The sequence below is a fragment of the Ictidomys tridecemlineatus genome, chromosome 4, assembly GCF_052094955.1.
Source record: "Ictidomys tridecemlineatus isolate mIctTri1 chromosome 4, mIctTri1.hap1, whole genome shotgun sequence".
Lineage (NCBI taxonomy): Eukaryota > Metazoa > Chordata > Mammalia > Rodentia > Sciuridae > Ictidomys > Ictidomys tridecemlineatus.
The window spans coordinates 20,812,481-20,834,079 of record NC_135480.1 but is presented as its reverse complement, the minus strand read 5'-3'; the positions used below and the strand labels follow the sequence as shown (position 1 = coordinate 20,834,079).

General features: G+C 45.7%; 1 protein-coding gene across 3 annotated transcripts in view; it reads left to right on the top strand.

Moving 5' to 3' along the window:
- Positions 1-11,506: 11,506 nt before the first annotated feature.
- Cry2 (cryptochrome circadian regulator 2) overlaps positions 11,507-21,599 on the top strand; it is a 34,852-nt gene continuing 24,759 nt past the window's right edge. For all 3 annotated transcript variants that reach the window (XR_013437590.1, XM_005330030.5, XM_021729638.3), the window contains exons 1-2: positions 11,507-11,752; positions 19,407-19,515. Coding sequence is in view for 2 of the 3 variants with exons in the window: in XM_005330030.5 (XP_005330087.2) it covers positions 11,538-11,752; positions 19,407-19,515 (324 nt within the window). In the remaining variant the exon portion in view is untranslated. The remainder of the gene's footprint in view (positions 11,753-19,406; positions 19,516-21,599) is intronic.

Here is a 21,599-nt window from a genome sequence, read left to right as displayed (position 1 = left end):
CCTGGCCCTTCTGGGGTCTCAATTCTGTCCTTGAGCCCTAGCACATCCATGCTGACTCCCTCCAGGACGAGGCCAGAGGTTCCCAAGTGGAGGTCATTTGACAATTTCTGGAGACAGGTGGTTGCACAACCCAAGTGATCCCAGGGATCCTCGAGGATTGTTACAGCATCTGGTGAGCGGGGGACAGAAATGCTGCTAAACATCCCAACGTGCTCAGGATGCAACAAAGAACGGTCTGATCCAAAATGCCAAGGTGGAGAAAACCACGTGCCTGAGCCAGTGATAATAACACGATCCCCACCAACCACCGTTCTGGAGGGTCTTCCAGAGGCGGGGCACCAGGGGACCAGCACTGCACCATTTAGCAAATGAGAGCCATCCAGCAGCCCTAAAAGTGAGGTCAAATGGTGATCTCTATTTTGTAGGTAAGGAAACTGCAGGCCAGAGAAATTAAGTACTTTGTCCCAATCGCACAGCCAGTATCAGAGCTGGAATTAGAATCCAAGTCTATTTGATTCCAAATCCCATTCAAACCCCCAGGGGACCTGCAAACCGCCTCACTCCCTCCTCCCTTGAGTTAGGGTAGGTGCTCTTTTCTTGGGCAAGAACTTGTGGAACTTCTGGTTGAAATAAACAAGTCCCTGGGGCCTTGTTGTTGGAGTTGGAGCCCCTGCTCCTGGGTTTGCGTTCTTGGTTTGTCCTACACCCAGAATGCGGAGGCCACTGCCCCAGTCAGATCTTGACCTTCAGGGAAGGAGTTAAGGGCAGCTTTCCTGAGCGGTGAAAGCCACAGAGTCTTAGCCCCAGGGGATCTGCAGGCGGCCTCCAGCCCTCTTCCCGTAGGCCCCAAGTTCCAATGGCTGCTCCCTGGCTGGAGAGGCAGGGCCTCCCACTGGAAGTGTGCTGGGGCAAACCTGTGGCCCATTTCCTCCGCCCTTTTGGCTCAAGGTCTGCAGAGTCCCAGGACTCAGAGACCAGGTCCGGCCTCTTTCAGTGTCAGCTCCTCCCTGACAAGAAAGAGGCCGTTGGCTACTCCCTACCTCGGGAGGAAGCCTGCGTGTGTCTTCCAGAGCTGAGATCCCACCTGTCAAGCCTCCTCCCGCCACGCCACGCTCCAGGGAGCCGTAGTTCCTCACAGGAGCTGGTGGCCAGGGATGTCTTGACTCTGCAGAACACAAGACTATTGGGCCCCACTCTCTTCCAGAGAAGAGAGGGACAAGTGAGTGGGGCTCTGAGCTCACCCCACCAGACCTTACGGCCACCTTCCTTTCTCCGTTGAAGCACAGCACGCACGCAGGTGAGCAGACGGATCGCAGACACACGCGTCCTCATGGACACCACAAAAGGAGCACAGCTGGGTGAGCACCATCCAGGTCACAAAACAGAGCATTAGCATCTCCCCAGAAACCCTGCCAGGGGCACCAGGCTGTCCTGCCCCTCCTAGTCCATGGCACCCAGTATCCTGAGACCAACACCATAGTTTTTGTTGTTGTTGTTGTTGTTTTTAATATTTTTTAAGTTGTAGATGGACACGATACCTTTATTTTATTTATTTTTATGTGGTGCTGAGGATCGAACCCAGTGCCTCACGCATGCCAGGCAGGCACTCTACCCCTGAGCCCCAGCCCCAGCTGGTGTTGGGTTTTAACTTACAAATTTAAGTTCTTTTGAACATGGACACCTATAGATTCGTATATTTAAAACATTGTAGGTACTAACCCAGGGCAAACAAAGGACCCTGTGGCACCAAGGAAACACTAAATTTGCAAATAAGGCAAATTTGACTTGGAAGCAAGGTCTTTGGACCTTACAATTTCTGAGTAGAATATCTGTCTTTTAAAAGTCCTGTTCTTGGCTGGAGTTGTGGCTCAGTGGTGCAGCCTTACCTAGCATGTATGAGGCCCTGGGTTCCATCCTCAGCACCACAAATAAATATATAAAATAAAGGTCCATCTACAACTAAAAAAAAAAAAGTCCTGTTCTGGGAATGGGGATGTAGGTTGTTGGCACAGCACTTAGGGCACTTGCCTAGCAGGAGCCAAGTCCCTGGGTTCAATCACCAGTACTGCAAAACCAAAAATAAACAAAGAAAAGTCCCGTTCTGGTGCTGAGGCTTATTGTGCTTCCATTTACGATGCTTTGTGATTTTTCTAATCATGGCTTTGTTGAGAATCATTGAGTACTCTATACAATGACCCACTGTCATGATTCAGATATGAGATGTCCCCCAAAAACTCATGTGAGAATTCAAGAATTTCCAGAGGTGGGCTGGGGATGTGGCTCAAGCGGTAGTGCGCTCGCCTGGCATGCGTGCGGCCCAGGTTCGATCCTCAGCACCACATACAATCGAAGATGTTGTGTCCGCCGAAAACTAAAAAATAAATAATAAAAATTCTCTCTCTCTCTCTCTCTATCTTTAAAAAAAAAAAAAAAAAAAAAAAAGAATTTCCAGAGGTGAAATGATTATGCATGGTGTAACTTACCCAGTGGATTAATTCACTGATGTGGATTAACTGGCGGGTAACTGTGGGCAGGCAGAGTGTGGCTGGAGGCGGTAGGCCACTGGAGGTACGCCTTTGGGGTTTATGTTTAGCCCTTGGTGAGTGGAGCTCAGCTCTCTCTGTGCTTCCTGGTGCCACGCCCATCTGCCATGATGCTCTGCCTCCCCTTGGGCCAGAGCAATGGAGCTGGCCAGACATGGACTGAACCTCTGAAACCGTGAGCCTGAATAAACGTCTTCTCCAAGTTGTTTTTGTTAGGCATTTTGGTCACAGTGATGCAAAGCTAACATACCAGTTCAAGTGTCCACTCTCATGGTCTTAACATAGCCACAGGGTTGTAGAACCATCACCACAATCAATTTTAGAATATTTTCATAACCCCATTTCCTCCTCAGCCCTCGCAGCTCTAGAAAACCACGCTCTGTCTTTGTGGATTTGCCTACTATGGACATTTCATAAAAAGGAAATTCTAAAATGTGTGATCCCTTGGGACTGGCTTCTTTCATGGAGCATAACTCTTCTCAAGATTCATTCACGTGGTAGCCTGGAGCACTACTTCCTTTTTATTGCTAAATGATAGTCCATTGAATGGATATACCACATCTTATATACCCATTCATTGGATAATGGACATTTGGTTTCTCCTTTGGCTAGTCATACCACATGCTAGTTTTGCCAGGCTATGACTTTATATAGCATACTATACACATGTAAATGTTTTCTTTTGTGCCTGGCTTCTTATCCATGTCGCCACCAGTCACTATGGGTCGTTCATTTTCACTGCTGTATAGGATTCCTTTGTTTGAGTATACCAATTATTTTTCTACTCTGCTCCTTATAGACATTTGAGTTGCTTCTGATTTAAAACTATTGCTAACAATACTTTCATGAGCATTCTGGTAGGGTCTTTTAGTGCACATGTGCACAGGTTTCTGTTAGTATGTGTGAGGAATGAAATGACTGGGTCATTGGGTGTGTAGTGCACATTCGTAGAGACTTTGGTTATTTCAAAATTGGTATCTAATGCCAGTATTCTAAAGTGGTGTGTCCGTGGACACTCCCAACAGTTGCTCACATCCTCCTCGAGGCTTGGTTGCATCAGTCCTGTAACTGCCTCCAAGCTGGCCGGCCTGTTCTGGGACCTCACTGTGCTTTAACTTGTGAATGAATGAAGGTGGAACTTTTGTGTTTCATTGGCCACTTAAATATCCATCCCTGGGGGTGGCGGTGGGGTAAGTGCCTGTTTAAATCTCTGGCCTAGTTTCATATTTTGTCTCTCTACTGGAATCGACTTGTGTGAATGTCGTGAGATAAAGTCAGATTTCATTTTTATACTTTGGGAGATCTGAATGGCCCACCACCATTACAGGAAAACCCACCTTTCCCCCGCTTTTTTACGACGACATCTTTGTCATGTGTAAAAGGTCCAGATTCATGTGGTCGGCTTCTGGTTCCTCAATTCTGAGCCATTTGCCTATTTATTTTGCTCCAGTTCCATGCTACACTTGAAACATCGTCACCATTGTCACCATCGTCACCATCGTCATTATCATTTCCATTTCACAAATTAGGAAACTTACTTAAGAGTTTGCCCAAGTGTGTACTCGATTTGATATTTAATGGCAGAGCTGGGACCGAATTCAGGGAGCCTGCTTTACAGTTCACGCTTTCAAAAGGCCATATGGGTCACCCATGGTGGTGGACTTGTTTAATCCCAAAGACTCAGGAGGCTGAGGTAGGAGGATCTCAAGTTTGAGGCCAGTGTGGACAATTTAGTAAAAACTTGTCTCAGAATAGAAAGGGCTGGACTGAGGTTGTAGTTTAGTTGTAGAGCGCTTGCCTAGCATATGTGGAGGCACTGGGTTCGATTCTCAGCACCGCATCTAAATAAACAAATAAAGGTCCATCAACAACTAAAAAGTTAAAAAAAAAAAGAAAGAAAGAAAGAAAGAAAGGGCTGGGGATGTAGCTCAGTGGTAAAGCATCCCTGGATTCAATCATTGTAGGGAAGAAAATCTTTACAGGGCTTGCTTTTTTTTTTTTTTTTTGGTAGCAGGGATTGAATGCAGGGGTGCTCCCTGAGCCACATCCCCAGCCCTTTTTGATTTTTAGTTTTTTTGGTTTTGGTTTTTTTGCACTCCCACCTGCCTTTTTTTTTTATTGTTCTTTTTAGATACCCAGTCCTTTTAAATATTTTATTTAAAGACAGGGGCTCACTCAATTGCTGAGGCTGGCTTTGAACTCACTATCCTTCTGCCTCAGCCTCCCAAACTGCTGGGATTACAGCCCAGCTACTTTATGGCTTCTTAAGATGAATTGTTCAAAGAACACAATTTTTTAGAATTTATTTATTTATTCTAACTTGTTTATATATGACAGCAGAATGCACTTCAATTCATAGTACACGTATCCAGCACAATTTTTCATGTTTCTGGTTGTTCACAAAGTAGACTCACACCATTCGTGTCTTCATACATGTCCTTGGGGTAATGATGTCCATCTCATTCCACCATCTCTCCTACCCCTTTCCCCCTCCCTTTCCCTTCCTCCCCCTTTCCCTATCTAAAGTTCCTCCCTTCCTCCCATGCTCCCCCCATCCCCCTTATGGATCAGCATCCACATGTCAGAGAAAACATCCTGGGGATGGGCTAACTTCACTTAGCAAAATATCCTCCAGCTTCTTCCATTTACCTGCAAATGCCATGATTTTTTTTTTAATGCCGAGTAATATTTCATTGTGTATATATACCAATTTCTTTATCCATTCATCTACTGAAGGGCATCTAGGTTGGCTCCACAGTTTAGCTATTGTGAATTGAGCTGCTATAAACATTAATGTGGCTGTGTCCCTGTAGTATGCTGTTTTAAAGTCCTTTGGGTATAAACCAAAGAGTGGGATAGCTGGGTCAAATGGTGGTTCCATTCCAAGTTTTCCAAGGAACCTCCATACTGCTTTTCAGATTGGTTGTACCAATTTGCAGTTCCACCAGCAATGTATGAGTGGGCCTTTTCCCCCACATCCTCGCCAACACTTATTGTTGTTTGTATTCTTAATAGCTGCCATTCTGACTGGAGTGAGATGAATTTTTTAGAGTAGTTTTGATTTGCATTTCTCTAATTGCTAGAGATGTTGAGCATTTTTTCATATATTTGTTGATTGATTGTAAAGCTTCTTCTAAGAAGCGTCTGTTCAGTTCCTTGGCCCATTTATTGATTAGGTTATTATTATTTTTTTTGGTATTAAGATTTTTGAGTTCTTTATATATTCTAGAGATTAATGCTCTATCTGACTAATGTGTGGTAAGAATTTGTTCCCAATTAGTAAGCTCTCTATTCACCTCACTGATTGTTTCTTTTGCTGAGAAGCAGCTTTTTAGTTTGAATCCATCCCATTTATTGATTCTTGATATTAATTCTTGCACTATAGAAGTCTTGTTAAGGAAGTTGGGGCCTAACTCAACAGTATGGAGATTTGGGCCTGTTTTTTCTTTTATTAGGTGCAGGGTCTCTGGTTTAATTCCTAGGTCCTTGATCCACTTTGATTTGAATTTTGTGCATGGTGAGAGATAGGGGCTTAATTTCATTTTGCTGCATATGGATTTCCAGTTTTCCCAGCACCGTTTGTTGAAGAAGCTATCTTTCTTCCAATAAAAGGTTTTGGTGCCTTTGTCTAATATGAGATAACTGTATTTATGTGGGTTTGTCTCCGTGTCCTCTATTCTGTACCATTGGTCTACAAGTCTATTTTGGTATGAATTACTATTGCTCTGGAGTATAGTTTAGGGTCTGGTATAGTGAAGCCACCTGCTTCACTCTTCTTACTAAAGATTGCTTTAGCTATTCTGGGTCTCTTATTTTTCCAGAAGAATTTCATGACTGCTTTTTTTATTTCTATGAGGAATGTCATTGGGATTTTGATTGGAATTGCATTAAATCTTTATAGTGCTTTGGTAGTATGGTCATTTTGACAATATTAATTCTGTCTGTCCAAGAACAAGGGAGATCTTTCCATCTTCTAAGGTCTTCTTTAATTTCTTTCTTTAATGTTCTGTAATTTTCATTGTAGAGGTCTTTCACCTCTTTCATTGAGTTGATTCCCAAATGTTTTATTTTATTTTCTTTGAGCTATTATAAATGGGGTAGTTTTCCTAGTTTCTCTTTCAGCAGATTGTCACTGATGTAAAGAAATGCCTTTTACTTATGGGTGTTGATTTTATATCCTGCTCTTTGCTGAATTCATTTGTTAGTTCTAGAAGTTTTCTGGTGGAATTTTTTGGATCTTCTAGGTATAGAATCATATCATTGGCAAATAGATAATTGAATTCTTCTTTTTTTATTTTTATTTTTTTATTATTAGTTGTTCAAAACATTACAAAGCTCTTGACATATCATATTTCATACATTTGATTCAAGCAGATTGTGAACTCCCATTTTTACCCCGTATACATACTGCAGATTCACATCGGTTTGAATTCTTCTTTTCCTATCCGTATCCCTTTAATTTCTTTCTTCTATTTGCTCTGGCTAGAGTTTCAAGAACTACATTAAATAGAAGTGGTGAAAGAGGGCATCCCTGTCTTGTTCCAGTTTTTAGAGGAAATGCTTTCAATTTGTCTCCATTTAGAATGATGTTGGCCTGGGGCTTAGCATATATAGCTTTTACAATGTTGAGATGTGTTCCTATTATCTCTAGCTTTTCTAGTGTTTTGAACATGAAGGAGTGCTGTATTTTGTCAAATACTTTTTTTGCATCTATTGAGATGATCATATGATTCTTTTCTTTAAGTCCATTGATGTGGTGAATTACATTTATTGATTTCCATATGTTGGACCATCTTTGCATCCCTGGGATGAATCCCTCTTGATTGTGGTGCACTATCTTTTTGATATGTTTTTGTATTCGATTTGCCAGAATTTTATTGAGAATTTTTGCATCCACGTTCATTAGAGATATCAGTCTAAAGTTTTCTTTCTTTTTTTTTTAAGAGAGAGTGAGAGAGGAGAGAGAGAGAGAGAGAGAGAGAAATTTTTTTAAATATTTATTTATTTATTTTTTAGTTTTCGGCAGACACAACATCTTTGTTTGTATGTGGTGCTGAGGATCGAACCCAGGCTGCATGCCAGGCGAGCGCGCTACCGCTTGAGCCACATCCCCAGCCCTGGTCCAGAGATTTTCAAAGATAATTTTTTGTTACCACCTCAAAGCAGGCTTTGCATGAAGTCTCAAAAAAAAGCAACGTGGCCAGGGTGCTCAGGCAGATAACTAAGCATAGGAGCCCCAAAGGGAACAGCTGCTTTCCCAGTCCTGCCACTAGAGGGCGCAGGTAACTTAAACTCGCCTAAGAAGAGCCTGCCTGGTCACCTTTCAACCAATCATCAATATTTACACAAAGCTGCAGTGCAAAGCCAAGGTAGAAAGTAGTCTAATATGCAACTTAAAAAAAAAAAAAGTAATCTAATCTGGACTCCATGAAAGACTGCCTAACAGAGACAAAACGGAACTGATCTGTCTTCCTAAATATCTTCAGGGAAGAAATTGACTCCCCCCACTCCTTAGCTAATTTGCCTCATCCTTAAAGCGCCTTATCCTAAGAAGGTTCTGCCTCACCCTCCTGGGGTAAACTAAGCTGGAACCAGGAGCAGCTCTTTGGCATCCTCACTGCAACCATTTCCTGGAGGTGCTTGTAAATATTAACCAGGTGTATACCTGTGAGGTTGTCAGTTCTTACATCAAAGAGAAATAGTACCCTATTGTTTCTCTTTAACAATTTACAGTTTGTCTTGATCTCTCTCTCCAATCTCTCTAAGCCCTTTTTAGAGAGTCAAAACCAAAAATGGACTTTGTACTCCCATCTTCCATATGGTCCTAGATTTGTATCATATACTCGAGCAATAGGCTATCATTCAGTAAAATAAGTCATATTTATCAATTTGATAACACAAGCCACACAGAACAAAGACAATGGCAAAGCAATGAAGAACATGCTTAATAGTCTAAGTTTAATGAAGGTAAGGCAACACTTCATCTCAGTTTTGATTAACATTATTAAATGTATATGTTTGTGGACAAAATCTAGAAGGCAACATGAAGATAAGAAACAATTGAGGGGCTGGGGATGTGGCTCAAGCGGTAGCGCGCTCGCCTGGCATGCGTGCGGCCCGGGTTGGATCCTCAGCACCACATACCAACAAAGATGTTGTGTCTGCCGAGAACTAAAAAATAAATATTAAAAATTCTCTCTCTCTCTCTCTATCGTCTCTCACTCTCTCTTTAAAAAAAAAAAAGAAACAATTGAGGACTTGGGAGGCTGAGGCAGGAGGATCTCAAGTTTGAGGCCAGCTTCAGCAGCTTAGGAAGACCCTGTTTCAAAATAAAAATTTAAAAAAGGATTGGGGATATAGCTTAGTGGTAGAACACTCCTGGGTTCAATCCCTGGTACACATACATACACACACAAGGAGAAGAGAGAGAGAGAGAGAATTGATCTTTTAGGTTTGGGGGGTTGATTACTTGTCTATTTTTTCATTGTTTCTATAATTTTAAAATCTTTTAAAAAGGAAAAAATGAATAAAGTCTTTTATTGATCAGTTACACAGCATGCAGTACATGTAATATTCAGGGTCAGATATTATATGGAAGGCAAAATCAGACACAGGCCCTGGAAATACTATTGATGTTCAAAAAAGGTCACTGACATACATGCTTATTGACCTGGGAACTATTATCATCTCTATGTTTCAATTAACAAAGTGAGAAACAGAGAAGTAACTAGCTTATCCAAGGACATAAAGAATAAAAACAGAATCAGAATTGAACTCAGACACTCCGATATGCAAGAACTTGGTCTTAATCATACTGCCTCTCAGGATAGCCTAATAAGATAGGAAGAGACAAATGACATTGTTTTAAACATTGAGCAAATATTTACTGAGCACCTACTATATGTGAGGTGCTAGAGTAGATATTAGAAATACATTGATAATCAAGACAGCACAGTCCCTGAACCCAAGGAGCTCACAATCTATAGATACAGCATTATGGGAGATCAGAAGAGAAAAAGAGAAGAGTACCCACCATGAGGATATTTAAGAAAGAATCATCTCCCTATACTCTGTATTCCCTTCTGAGCAAAGCGTCAATCTTGTGGAGAGAAAGGATTGAAGAGGAGGGAACACTAATGCCTCAGAAGAAAAGTAATGAGCTGTGGCATCAATTCATCCAGCAAACATTTGGAGAGGAAATCCAAAAATAAGGACAGGATCAGGCAAGGAGATAGCAATAGACCTTTAAGGTCCCTGCCAATCTTAGACCCTTTCATTCAAATGGTCCTTGAGCATAAAGTGTCAAGCTAGACCCTGGAAATACAACTGTTTATAAGCTATGTGCCTGCCCCCTGGGGAATTTATAGTCTAATGGGGCAGGCAGGCAACAAAGCAAGAAATTTCAGTACCATATGTTAAAACCTGAGGTTAAAAGAAACACAGAAGGAGATGAGACATTATGCAGACTGGGACCAGACAGTAAAGTGACATCTATACTCAGCAATGAGGTAAACTGGAGTTAGGGTGTGAGGTAGGGTGTGTGATCTATGCTGAGGGAACAGTTTGTACAAAGCCCTGGAAATGAGAGAAAGCCTAGGATTGCAATGACGCTCTGGTTTATAGAGTGGTACCAATTAACGCCACTAAATTGCTAAATTCCTTCATTACTCATTCCTGAGTTCAGGAAGGGTTCTAGGCATCAGATTGACGTAAGGCCAACTTGAAACAGACTGTTCTCCACCTGATTACTCCAGAGCTCCAGCCTAACTAGTCCATCTGAGCCCAACTTTGGGCTCAACATTTTGCAACTGGTGTTTATATCTTCTCTGGTCTTTCACTAATTCTTTCAGTCAGCCAATCAGCAAGCCCTGTATTAGACTCCAGGAAAATAAGAAAGTTCCACCTGCTTCCCCCAAGTAGGGGCAGGTAGATAGTGCCCTCCACACGTCTGAATACGACGGAACACAGTTTAGTGCTTTTACACAATGGTACCATTTGATCTACTTAAACATAGACTGAAAGAAAATATATTCATCCCATGTCATAATTACCATCTCAACCCACATCTCCACATTCCCTAATACCACCCCACCCGCCACAATGCTGGTGCCTATAAGGGCACTTCTCCCTCATTCTCAGACTGCCAGTTGCAAGTGCCAATGACCTCAGCACAGATAAAGTACAGCTTCCTGTGTTAAAAGGAGAAGCTTTGAGGGCTAGGGTTGTAGCTCAGTGTTAAGGCACTTGCCTAGCACGGGTGAGGTCATGGGTTCAATCCTCAGCACCACATAAAGATAATCTAAATAAAGGTTAAAATATTTTTAAAAAAGTAATCTGGGTGGAATTCTCTTATTAGCTTTATAATATTGAGCAAGTCATTCAACTGGCACCCTCAGTTTGCTTCATCGGTAGAATAATAGCAGCTCTTTCTTTGGAGTTTGTTGGATGAATGTCACTGGCTGAATTGAGAATAGAAAATAAGGCAGTTTATGTAAGGAGATTATCGTGTCGCTTGAAATATAAAATGCACTCAGCGAATGGCAGGTGAGGGAGACTGATAGATGACGATGTTGATGATGGGGATACAGGAAGGAAGGTCGTCGGTTCTGTAAGTCACTGGTGGGAGTCACAGCAACCTCTGCCTATTCCCTCTGGCCCTGAACAGGACACGTGTAAGAGATCCCCAGTCTCTTGAGACTCGGCCCACGCCCCAGCCTCCGCTGGGAGCGCCAGCCTGCGTCACTCACCCGGCTGGCCGGCTTCGGGAGGGCGGCACGACACATGGTGGGAACGTGAGGGGGCGTGGCCGGATCCGGCACCGCTAGACCAATCGTGCGGCCGAAGGTTCCCAGCCAATGACAGAGGCGCTTCAGGGCCATGGGGGCGGGGCCACAGAGAGGAGCGGCGTCGTCATAGGTCACTGGGCGGGCTCTGGGCGGGGTCCGCGGCTCCGACAGGGGCGGAGCCGCGGCGGCCGGCGCAGTCCGGGCAGTGATGGCGGCGGCTGTGGTGACGGCGGCAGCGACGGTCCCAACGCCGGCAACCAGCGCGGATGGTGCCTCCTCAGTGCACTGGTTCCGCAAAGGGCTGCGGCTCCACGACAACCCGGCACTGTTGGCGGCCGTGCGCGGGGCGCGCTGTGTGCGCTGCGTTTACATCCTCGACCCGTGGTTCGCGGCCTCCTCCTCAGTGGGGATCAACCGATGGAGGTGAGGGGGCCCGGTGCGCTCGCGGGGCCTGGGGACGGAGTCTGTCCCCCGCGGCTCGGGGGAAGCGGGGCTCAGGGGAAGCGGGGCAGGGAGACGGAGCGGGCTGTCCAGAGGGGAGAAGCCTGGACCTGAGATTCACTGGTCGTCGCACTCCTGCCCTCGGTGGTCCAGGGCCCCACCTGACACAGCGCTTTCGCTCTGGGTGCCATTCCCTCCGAGTCCCACGACATGCCTGTGGGACAGACATCATGGTCCCCATTGTACAGGTGAGATCCTTGAACCCTGGAGACGCAAAGTTGACCTGCTCAAGGACTTGCAGCCTGTGAGTGGCAGAACGGGGACTTAGGGGTGTGTTGAGGGAGGGGCCGAAGGCGGTGATGTGGTGTGAGGGCAGGGACGGGTTTTCTCTGTCATGAAGAGCGTGTTGTTGGGCTGCTGAAGGTCATCCCTAAGCGTCTGGTTTGTTTGAATCGATCCTTTCACCCATTTTGGCTTCCTTCCACCCAGACAGACCTGCCTCGGGGTGACCAGAGACCCTGGCTTAGCAGGGTCTTCTCCCCTATATTATAGCTAAAGGACCCCGAAGGCATCTTCAGGCAGCTTGTATCTTGAGCTCCAGAGCAGTATTCAACCCATTTTAGAAAATCCCTTAAGCAGCTATGACCTTGCTAGGAAAAAAAAAATTTTTTTTAAAGAAACCCAAGTAGCACCCTCTTCCTCCTCTTCTCAAAGATGACTTTAGAGGGCAGTTGAACAATTATAGATTAGATTCTGATAAACTGATATGATAAAGATAAGGAGCAAGAAAGCCATGTTATCAAGGGCTTCTCTTGGTGCCTCTCAGGAAATGAGTTCTCTCCCAGTATCATGGGGAAGGATTATCAGGTATTGGTGTGTTTTCTCTGTAAACCAGCGTTCAGAAGCAGAGAGTTTGGATACATTGTGTCCCCAACACTCTTTTAAAAAGGCCCTGCAGCTGTGGCTTGGTTTGTTTGCATTTTTCAGAGGGATGTTTACTCGTGGCCTCATTGCACAGATGGACAGGGTTATTCCCAGGATACAGTGCCTCTCAGCACCCCATTCTTTCCTCTCCAAGGCATGTGTCCTGCTAGGAGAGGCAGTACTCCTAGCAGTGGGTCTATTAAATGGCCCCTCCGGCCACATTTATACAGAGGGAACAACTAAATATAGTCCTGTGGAGAACCTGCCCACACTGTTTTCAGGCTGCTCTATTGCTCTGTCTTGCTCTAGTTTCTATAGATAGGAGGTTGGGTTTGACAAACATCCTCAAATGACCATCTCCAGTGTGGACATTAAACCAAGCCTCAGACTTTGTCCCTCTCCTTTTGGCAGTGTTCCAGTCTGAGCACAGTAAATAGAACCAGCTACCTGGTTACATTGTTATATTGTCATGAAGGTGTTTCTCTTTTATGGGGTTTAGGGGAACATTGCTAAGACTACCTGCTTCTTTGTAGTTGAGATAAAAAGTGAAGGACAAAAACTCTGTTGCTGATTAAATTCAAATTTATTAGGAACTAGGCAATTAGGGGTTTTTATGGGTCACCCTTTTATGATTGTACTTTCAAGAGGGTGAAGGAGAAAAAGGAATATGGCAGTTCAGATGCCTGAGTTAAATCCTGAAGTCACAAGCCATATAGTAATGTAGATATTAATCAAGTGATTATTTGGTGAGTGCCTAATATCTGCCAAGTACTGTTATAGGTGCTACTTGTGTGGGGGGGTACAGCTGTAAACAGGCAGATGCACACAGCTGTGCTCCCAAAGCCCATACAGTCTACACTGTAGTGGAGAAAGACATGTAAATAGGCATAATTTAAGAGAACTAAGTGCCATGAAAAAATAAGACAGGAGGACAGGACAGACTAGAGCAGTGGTTCTCAGTTTTGGATGCACATTGGAGTCACCCAAGGATCTATAAAACATGGCTGGGCCCTCTTCCAAATCTGATTGAACTGTTCTGGCCTAGGAATTGAGGTTTTTAAAGTGATTGCAACAAAGCTTGAGAAGCCCTGGACTAGGGAAGCACAGGCCCGAGCCAGACAGCCTGCGGAATGTGTTGCTGCAGTGCACTGGCAGGAAGTCTAATTAGCATTGGCATCAGGAGAAGGAGGTGAAATCCACAAAACAGACTGTGGTAACTGCTCTTAGGCCTGGCAACAGATGCGCTCCTGCCAGCCCCACCAGTCCCTCTTCCTGGGTAGATTGAGGGCAGAGCTGCATACTGTTTTGTGCACAAGGTTGGGGGTGGAGGGGAATGGTGGCACAAGGCAGCTGTACCTCTGCATAACCACAGTTTTCTGGTGTAATCTTCCGGTAGCTGTTTCTGGATCCCAGGAATGGTCTGGGAAGATTGTGCTGCCGTGTAGCCTCCTTGTTCTCAGTTGCTTGAGTTGCTGTCTCTGAAAAGCCCTTTTAGGAAGATTAGGGTCCATCTTTAAGAAGTGGGGAAGGAATCAAAGTCTGCCGTCTCTGTTACCTTCCCGCACACCCTACAGACTGGCTCCTACACAGAATTTTTCTGCAGATGGAATCAGATTAAAATAACCATGGATGACACTCTCTAAAAGAGAGCAGAGAAAGGCAATCAAGAAATGCATGTGTTTCTTGGCAGAGGAGGCTAGCATACTCCTTGCCTTGGTGGTAGTAGGAAGTCTGTAGCTATGTGGACCTCAGGAATTTTTTTCCAAGCACCAGTTGGCTGAGCCCCTTGCCATTGCCCCAACCCTTCCTTGCCCAAATTCACTGCCTCTGGAAGAAGGCAGTACAGCCAGAGCCGACACGAAAGGGCGGTGCGAACAACGTCTAGATTTTACTAGACTGACTATGGTAACTGATTGTGGTATGGTAACTGATAGGGCTTTGCAGTTTTTAATTACCTTTTTCTCCCTGCTACAATGTAGATAGAGTTTGGCAATGATTCTCCTCACACTAATTTATTTAAATCATTTTGTCCCTGGCTCGGTGTTGTGCCTCTTTTGGGAGCTTCCGGTACAGAGGGAGTTGGTAGAAATAAAATATGTTCTCTCTCAGCCCATTTTTCTCAGAATCAGTAATGAGGTAAACTGGGAACTTCTCAGATGCCTGATGAGAACCAGTGTCTCTTCACAAGTGCTGGGAGCTGAATGCTGGTGGACGGTAGGAAGTGGGTGTCCCCACTAGACCTTAGTCTGCAAGAAGAAGTTGAGGACTGTAGTCTGCTGTGGAAATTTTTGCCCTTCTCTAAGCAAGATTTTTATTGTTCTGCTGCTCAGGGTGTATTTCTATTTGCTCAAGAGGGATGAAAACCTTCATCTTTCTCTTTGGAAATAGGAAAGAATTGATATATTTTCATCTAGATGATACTTAGAGGGGCTGGGATTGTGGCTCAGTGGCAGAGCACTCGCCTAACACGCGCGGGACCTGGGTTCGATCCTCAGCACCACGTAAAAATAAAGCATTGTGTTGTATCCATCTACACCTAAAAAATAAATATTTTAAAAAAAATAGATGATACTTAGAATTCAGTCCTTGTTGTGGATTATGAGTTTAGGTTATCCTTTTCCATGGGGCTTAAGCTCTCTTGATTACTTAGGAGAAATTGATTTCTATTAATGTCCTATGGAGCCAGTGTGTGCCAGTCATTGGTATCATCATTAGAGCTAGAGAACCTTGTTTTGAAAGAGAGGAACTTGGTCAAAGGGGCTCTGGACCCAGAAGAAGAATTCACTGTCATCCTTCCCCACCTCATTAACAACAAGAAAATAATATATTTCTCCACACGGAATCTGCTAGCCTGAGAGAAGTTGTTCCTAAATATAAGTACTTAACCAAAGAATCTGCCTGTCTTATTTAAAGGGTTCCTCATGGAGTCAATGAATTACAGAGTCCTCTCTGTATTTTTGGAAATTCCAATTTGGTTTTTTCCCCAGTTCTGTCTGCCTCTGGCTCTAGAGGACTTACGTAACGCAGTTCAGTTGCACGTGTTGTCTAACTCAAAGGGTGAGCTCTACTGCGCCCGCAAGACTGTGCTCCGAATTTGGGCCATGTGAACTCAGCTGGGAATTGCCAAGGGTGGGGTGCCAGCCCCTAGCACCACCACCCCCCCAATGCCCAGGGCTGGTTTCCTTTGGAGTCCCCCGCATTGGAGTAAAGAAAAGCTGTGGAGGAGGAGGGCCAAGGGCACACCGAGGACAAGGCTTCTCCTTGATGAAAGAAGCTTACACCTGCCTGTGCGAGCATTCACAGTGGCAGCACTGTCCCAGTACCTTTGGTACAATGCAAAACTGTCATCTGGCAGGCCTGAAAGGTAGTACCAAAGGGAGGCTAGGGCTGCCAGGGCTCCTCCTCATGTCCTTTGCCTCCTGTGAAGTCGTCCTGAGCCCTCCCTGCAGGGCTTGATTGAGGAGGGTAGTTGGAAGTAGAGCATTTCTCCAGGCCCAGAGACGAGGCCGGAGCCAGGGTCTCTGAGAGAATACTCAAGAGAAATGAATTCAAAGGAAGGAAAGGCAACTTGTAAACTAAAGCTGGAAGTCACGTCCATTTTCTGAGATGGGGCTTCTGAAACTGGAATGTACAAATAAATCTCCGGTGATCTTGCTAAAATGCAGATTCTGATTGCAGAGGCCTGGGGCGGAGCCTGCATTGCAGCAGGCTCCTGGGCGACTGAGAGCCCACTTTAAGCCTCAGATCACACTCTGAGAAGCAGAGATGTGACCTTGGAGCTGGACTGTGGCGCTCCCTAATGGGCAGTGCTCTCTCACTGCTCACCACTCAGAGGCAGGGGAGCTTGGTGGTCAGGAGTGCACACACCAAGCCAGGCAGACGGCCAGGTTCAAATTCTGGCCAGTTACTAGGTACTGATTTTAGGCATGTTGGTCTTCCTGTGCCTTATTTCTTCACAGCGCTGTTTGAGAATTAATGAGACAATGGATGCAAACCAATAGAACAGTTCCTGGTTCCTCGTAAAGCTCATTTGTTGTTGCCCTTATTACTATTATTACTGTTTTGTTGCTGGGTTCAGAGTTGTGCCTTCTGCTTCCTGCCTTGGCAATCGACATCTCTTGTCAAAGAGGAAAAGGGCTCTCTGTTCTTTGAAGATGCTGCAAGGAAGCTCTCCTTTTAGTAAATGAGGCCTAAAAATAAAGGTTTGTAGAAGGCAGATTGCAACATGTTCTGGAACCTAGATTTCATGTGCATTTCAGTCTTATTTATAGCTTCAAATTGAAGTTCTTTGCAGCCTGGTAGACTCTGAAGGAAGGGACCCTCACCCCCACCCCAAAGTGCCTGGCAGGGACATTCCTGAGCCTCAGATGGAGCACCCTCTGTCCTGGAGTTGTGGGATTTAAATGACCCCTTCTCTCCAGGTGTGATCTCTGCGGTTCAGGTGGCTGTGTCTGTTCGCATGGGTCTCTTTTATTTTCCTTGAGTAGGAGGCCTGGGAGAGGCCAGTGCAAATGCGTCACTGTCACTCACAGATTACTTAGCATCAGAAGATATCAGTTTTTCAAAAACAAATTCACAGAGGAGGAGCTTTGGTTTACTACAGCATCCTGCAGCCTGTCAGAGTCCCCATCCGCGTGCCTCAGTGACCCCCTCCTCCTGCTCTTCAGCTGACAGGATGCTTTGGGCTGGGACCAGGGCTCAGCTCATGCTGGAATGTGGGCCTGCAGCATTGGCCGTGGGATTGTGTCACGTTGTGTACGTCAGAGGCAGCAGTGAGGGCTGGCTTAGTTGGCATCTGGGCATAGTCCCCGTCCCTGTAATCCTCCAGTAGTCAGGGAATATGATGTGCTGCAGAGGTGGCACTGGGTTTCATTGTGTTCAAAATAAAATCTGGTGACTCTTTTTGTTGACAGAGACAAAGGATGGTGGGGATGAGTGGCAGATGCCAGGAGGTAGACAATAGACCCCTTAGATGGGTCCATGACATATACAGGTTGACCTATCCAGGGTGGGTACAGATAAGAATATCAGTGAATTACCTCTGTGAGGCTTGTGTCCATCAGAGAAAGGGATTCATCAGGAGATCTGCAGACTCTCAGCCACGGAACAGTGCTGGTCCCCCACTAGAAGATTTTAGAAATGGGACACAGAGGAGAAAACATGGGCTTAAGAGTCTGACTGAGCCAGGCGCAGTGGTGCATGCCCGGAATCCCAGAAGCTTGGAAGACTGAGGCAGGAGGATTGTGAGTTCAAAGTCAGTCTCTGCAACTTAGCAAGGCCCCAAGCAACTCAGCGAAACCCTGTCTCTAAATAAAACATTAAAAAGACTGGAGATGTGACTCAGTGGTTAAGCACCTCTGGGTTCAACCCCCTATACCAAAAAAAAAAAAAAAGTCTGACCTGAGTTTCTGTGCTAGCTCTGTCATATAATATCTATGCTCTTAGGAAAATTAATTAACCTCTCTGTCTCAATTTTCCCATCTGTAAAATGGGGATAGTACAATTGACTTTAAAATGTGTTGAGAGAATTAAGTGAGGAAATTCTCTTTAAAAAGCATGACAGATTCATAAGCAAACTGATTGTCTTGGCTGCCACTGAGGAGGGAAACAGGTGGACACTTTTTACTGTGTACCCTTTTGTCACTGGGTTTTGACCCACATTTATAATTATGGTTAAAGTATTAATTTAAAAATAAAACCAAGCATTCAACAAAAGTCCCTTTCCTTTTCCCCTGGTGACCCTGCTGTCCTGCCACCACCAGCAGTGTACACAAGCCCACTCGTGCAAGTATCTATACAGAAGTACCTTTTTTTTTTTTTCCTGACGGGATTGAACCCAGGGGCCCTTTGCCAGGGAGCTGCATCTATAGTCCTTTTTATTTTTCATTTTGAAAAGGGGTCTCACTAAGTTGCTCAGACTGGCTTCAAACTTGTGATCCTATCTCAGCTTCCCAGGCTGCTGGGATTTTAGGAATGCTCCATCGCACCTGATTCTAAAAGTACTTTCTAAGATTAGGTGAGAACCTGGTGGCCAGAGGCCTGAAGACAAAACGCTGGGGGCCAAGGACCCAGCCCAGGCTCTGTGTGGGGTTGTGGCAGTAGAATATACACAGGTCACAGCACGAATGCAGAGGGGCCAGGAGCTGGTTGGACAGGGTGTGGAGGGGAATTTTCTCTCCCAATGGGACCTTACTGCTTCTGTGTCACAGTGTCACAAGTGTTCTCAGGTGGCTTTCTTATCCATCCTCCCATTTGATTCTCACAACAATCCTATGCTGTGCCCAGGGCTGAGAGGGGACGGGGGCTTTGTCTTTGACGATGTAGTACACAGCAGTAGGAACAGCTCACATTGAGCCCACGATTTCTGTGTGCCAGGCTCAGTGCTAACCGCTGCCTTGCAGTGTTTCTCTTAGCAATTCTGTGAGTCCTAGTGTCTCTGCAGGTCCCCTGTGCTCATCTCAATCCCTGTTTCAGAGAGAAACAAGCCAAGACATGAAGTAACTGCCTGAGGTCACGTGGCTAGTGGGCCACAAGGCCAGGATTTCCCTCAGGCAGCACTGACCCACCTCCATTGCTCCCTCCTAGGCGCCCCTGCCCTGGGGCTCCGCACAGCCACTTGTTTGACTCAAGGGTGGGCCGGTTTCTCCCTCCCTGGTTAGGAAGAGCTCCTGTTTTTCATGTGTCACTGACCAGGCCCGTGTGTTCTCTTCAGGTTCCTCCTGCAGTCTCTGGAAGATCTGGACACAAGTTTAAGGAAACTGAACTCCCGCCTGTTTGTAGTCCGGGGACAGCCAGCTGACGTGTTCCCAAGGCTATTCAAGGTGAGCATGTGGGCCCCAGAGAAGACAGGGAGCGTCTGCTCCTGGGGGTTCCCCGCAGGGTGGGTGAGCTGCTAGTCTGACCAAGGCCATGGAAAGGCTGGGCGGGCCTGGCCATCTGATGGCTGCTGCAGAAATCGGAAGCCAAGGCAGCTGGTCAGCCACCAACCAGATGGAAACTGTGCGAAGGAAAATTTTCTGTGAAACTAGTGTCTTGTTGGAAAGTTCCCAGCTCAGTCCAGACATGCGATGTGGTAAGCCATTCCACTCCGGATGCCCCTGGCTTCCTTAGATGTTTTCTTGGCTCAAGCCAGTAAGCTTTATTAGAGCTCCTTCTCCGCCAGGAGGGCAGGGTTTCCTGTCGAGAGTAAGGAGTGGTTCCCGTTTTGCTTTGACTCCACTTTTTGGGGAAAAAAGTCAGTCTGTGGGAGTGTCCCGGTGCCCTGGGGTAAACCGTGGATGAAATCTTCCCATGAGTGCCACATGGGCTGTAGGTTGTGATATCGGGACAAGCCCACCGCCCCCCCCAGTGCCTTCAAAAACCACATTTTAAGACCCAAGTAGAAGCAAAAGTATTCGTGGACAGAGGGCTCTAGGGAAGACGCCCTTCATCGCGCACGGTTGTGATGCCCCTTCCACCCCAACTCATGACAGGAAAAGTCTGATGTCAAAGCACGCGGCTCCAGGAGTATGTCATTACCATTCACTTGACTCCCCACACCCTCCCCATGTAATTACGCACACACACAAGCACACACAGATCACTCAGCACTAGTGGTTGCTAGCACTCCTTGAGGGCTGACTGAGTGAGCGCTGTTCCCAGCACTCACATGCATTACCTCACCCCTCATAGCAGCACCAAGAGTCCGGGGCTCTGTCCCAGTTTTACAAGGGAGGAAGCAGTAATTTGGCATGTTCAGAAAGCTAACAAGTAAGTAATGGTCTTGAGAATCTGATTTTAGAGCTCTGTGTGTACCCACCAAACCTTATAAATATTTGGGCTGGGGCTATAGCTGAGTGGTAGAAGAGTTGCCTAGCAAACATGAGTCCCTGGGTTCTATCCCCAGCACTGAAAAAAATAATTGCCTGTCTTATCCCTCCACGTTGTTTCTTTCCCAGCAACTCAGGCCTACCCAGTTACAGGCCAGAGGCATAGACTGATCATCTGGTCATTCCTTGTGTATTTGTGGGGCTACTACTATGATGTTCTAGGCCCCTTACTTCGTAGCAGGGTAACTGTGAATGAAACAGCATGATTTCTGCTTTGAGAGTTCACATGCTAATGGGAGAAACTGGCAAATAATGGGCAATTTCACTGCTGTATGTTAAATGTTATAATGAAAATAGGACAAGGTAGAGGAGAATCATATTGTAGGAAAGGGGTGTCATTTAATAATAATGATGTTATTATAATTCACAGGATTGTCATAAGTATTTAATGATGTAATCTATATGACTGTTAAGCATAGTACCTGGCTTATAGTAAGGGCTCAATAAATGAGTGCTTTATCTTGGATGAGGAAGAACCTACCCTACTAAGGACCCACTCCCCCAGGCAGGGCCGAGTCAGGACTGGAGCCGCCCGAGTGTAGCCAAGACAGTTACTCCCGAGGCTCAAGCTTTAAGGGACCAGAAACACAGACTTTGCTTAAAATGTGTTCTTCTTGCTTGTCACATGCTCTAGGGCTTTCTTTGGGTTTTCTGTATAGCCTTTTGGCAGGACAACTTTCTCCTGTTGTTGCTAGGCGACAGAGAAATTCCTACCAGCAGCGACTGACTGAGGACTTAAAAGAATCCTCTTCTCAGCTGGGCCCCTCTGCTCTGTTTCTCTGACCTCTGGACTGAGGAGCGCTCCTCCTCCTTCCACTCTGAGAGCTGGGGCCTATTAGCTCTGTTTGCTGCTGCCCTCAGGAGTGTTGCTGTGGAAACCATTAAGACACTTCACATAGCTCAAGTCTGCCAAGAAAACTAGGCCACAAGTTTGCAGGCTGTGCGGAGCTCTGGGAAAGGCTTGCCAAGCCAGCGGGAGGTGGTGATTCTGTCTCCCACTCTCCACTGTGAGTCAGGCCTCTTTCTGAGCCTGGGGG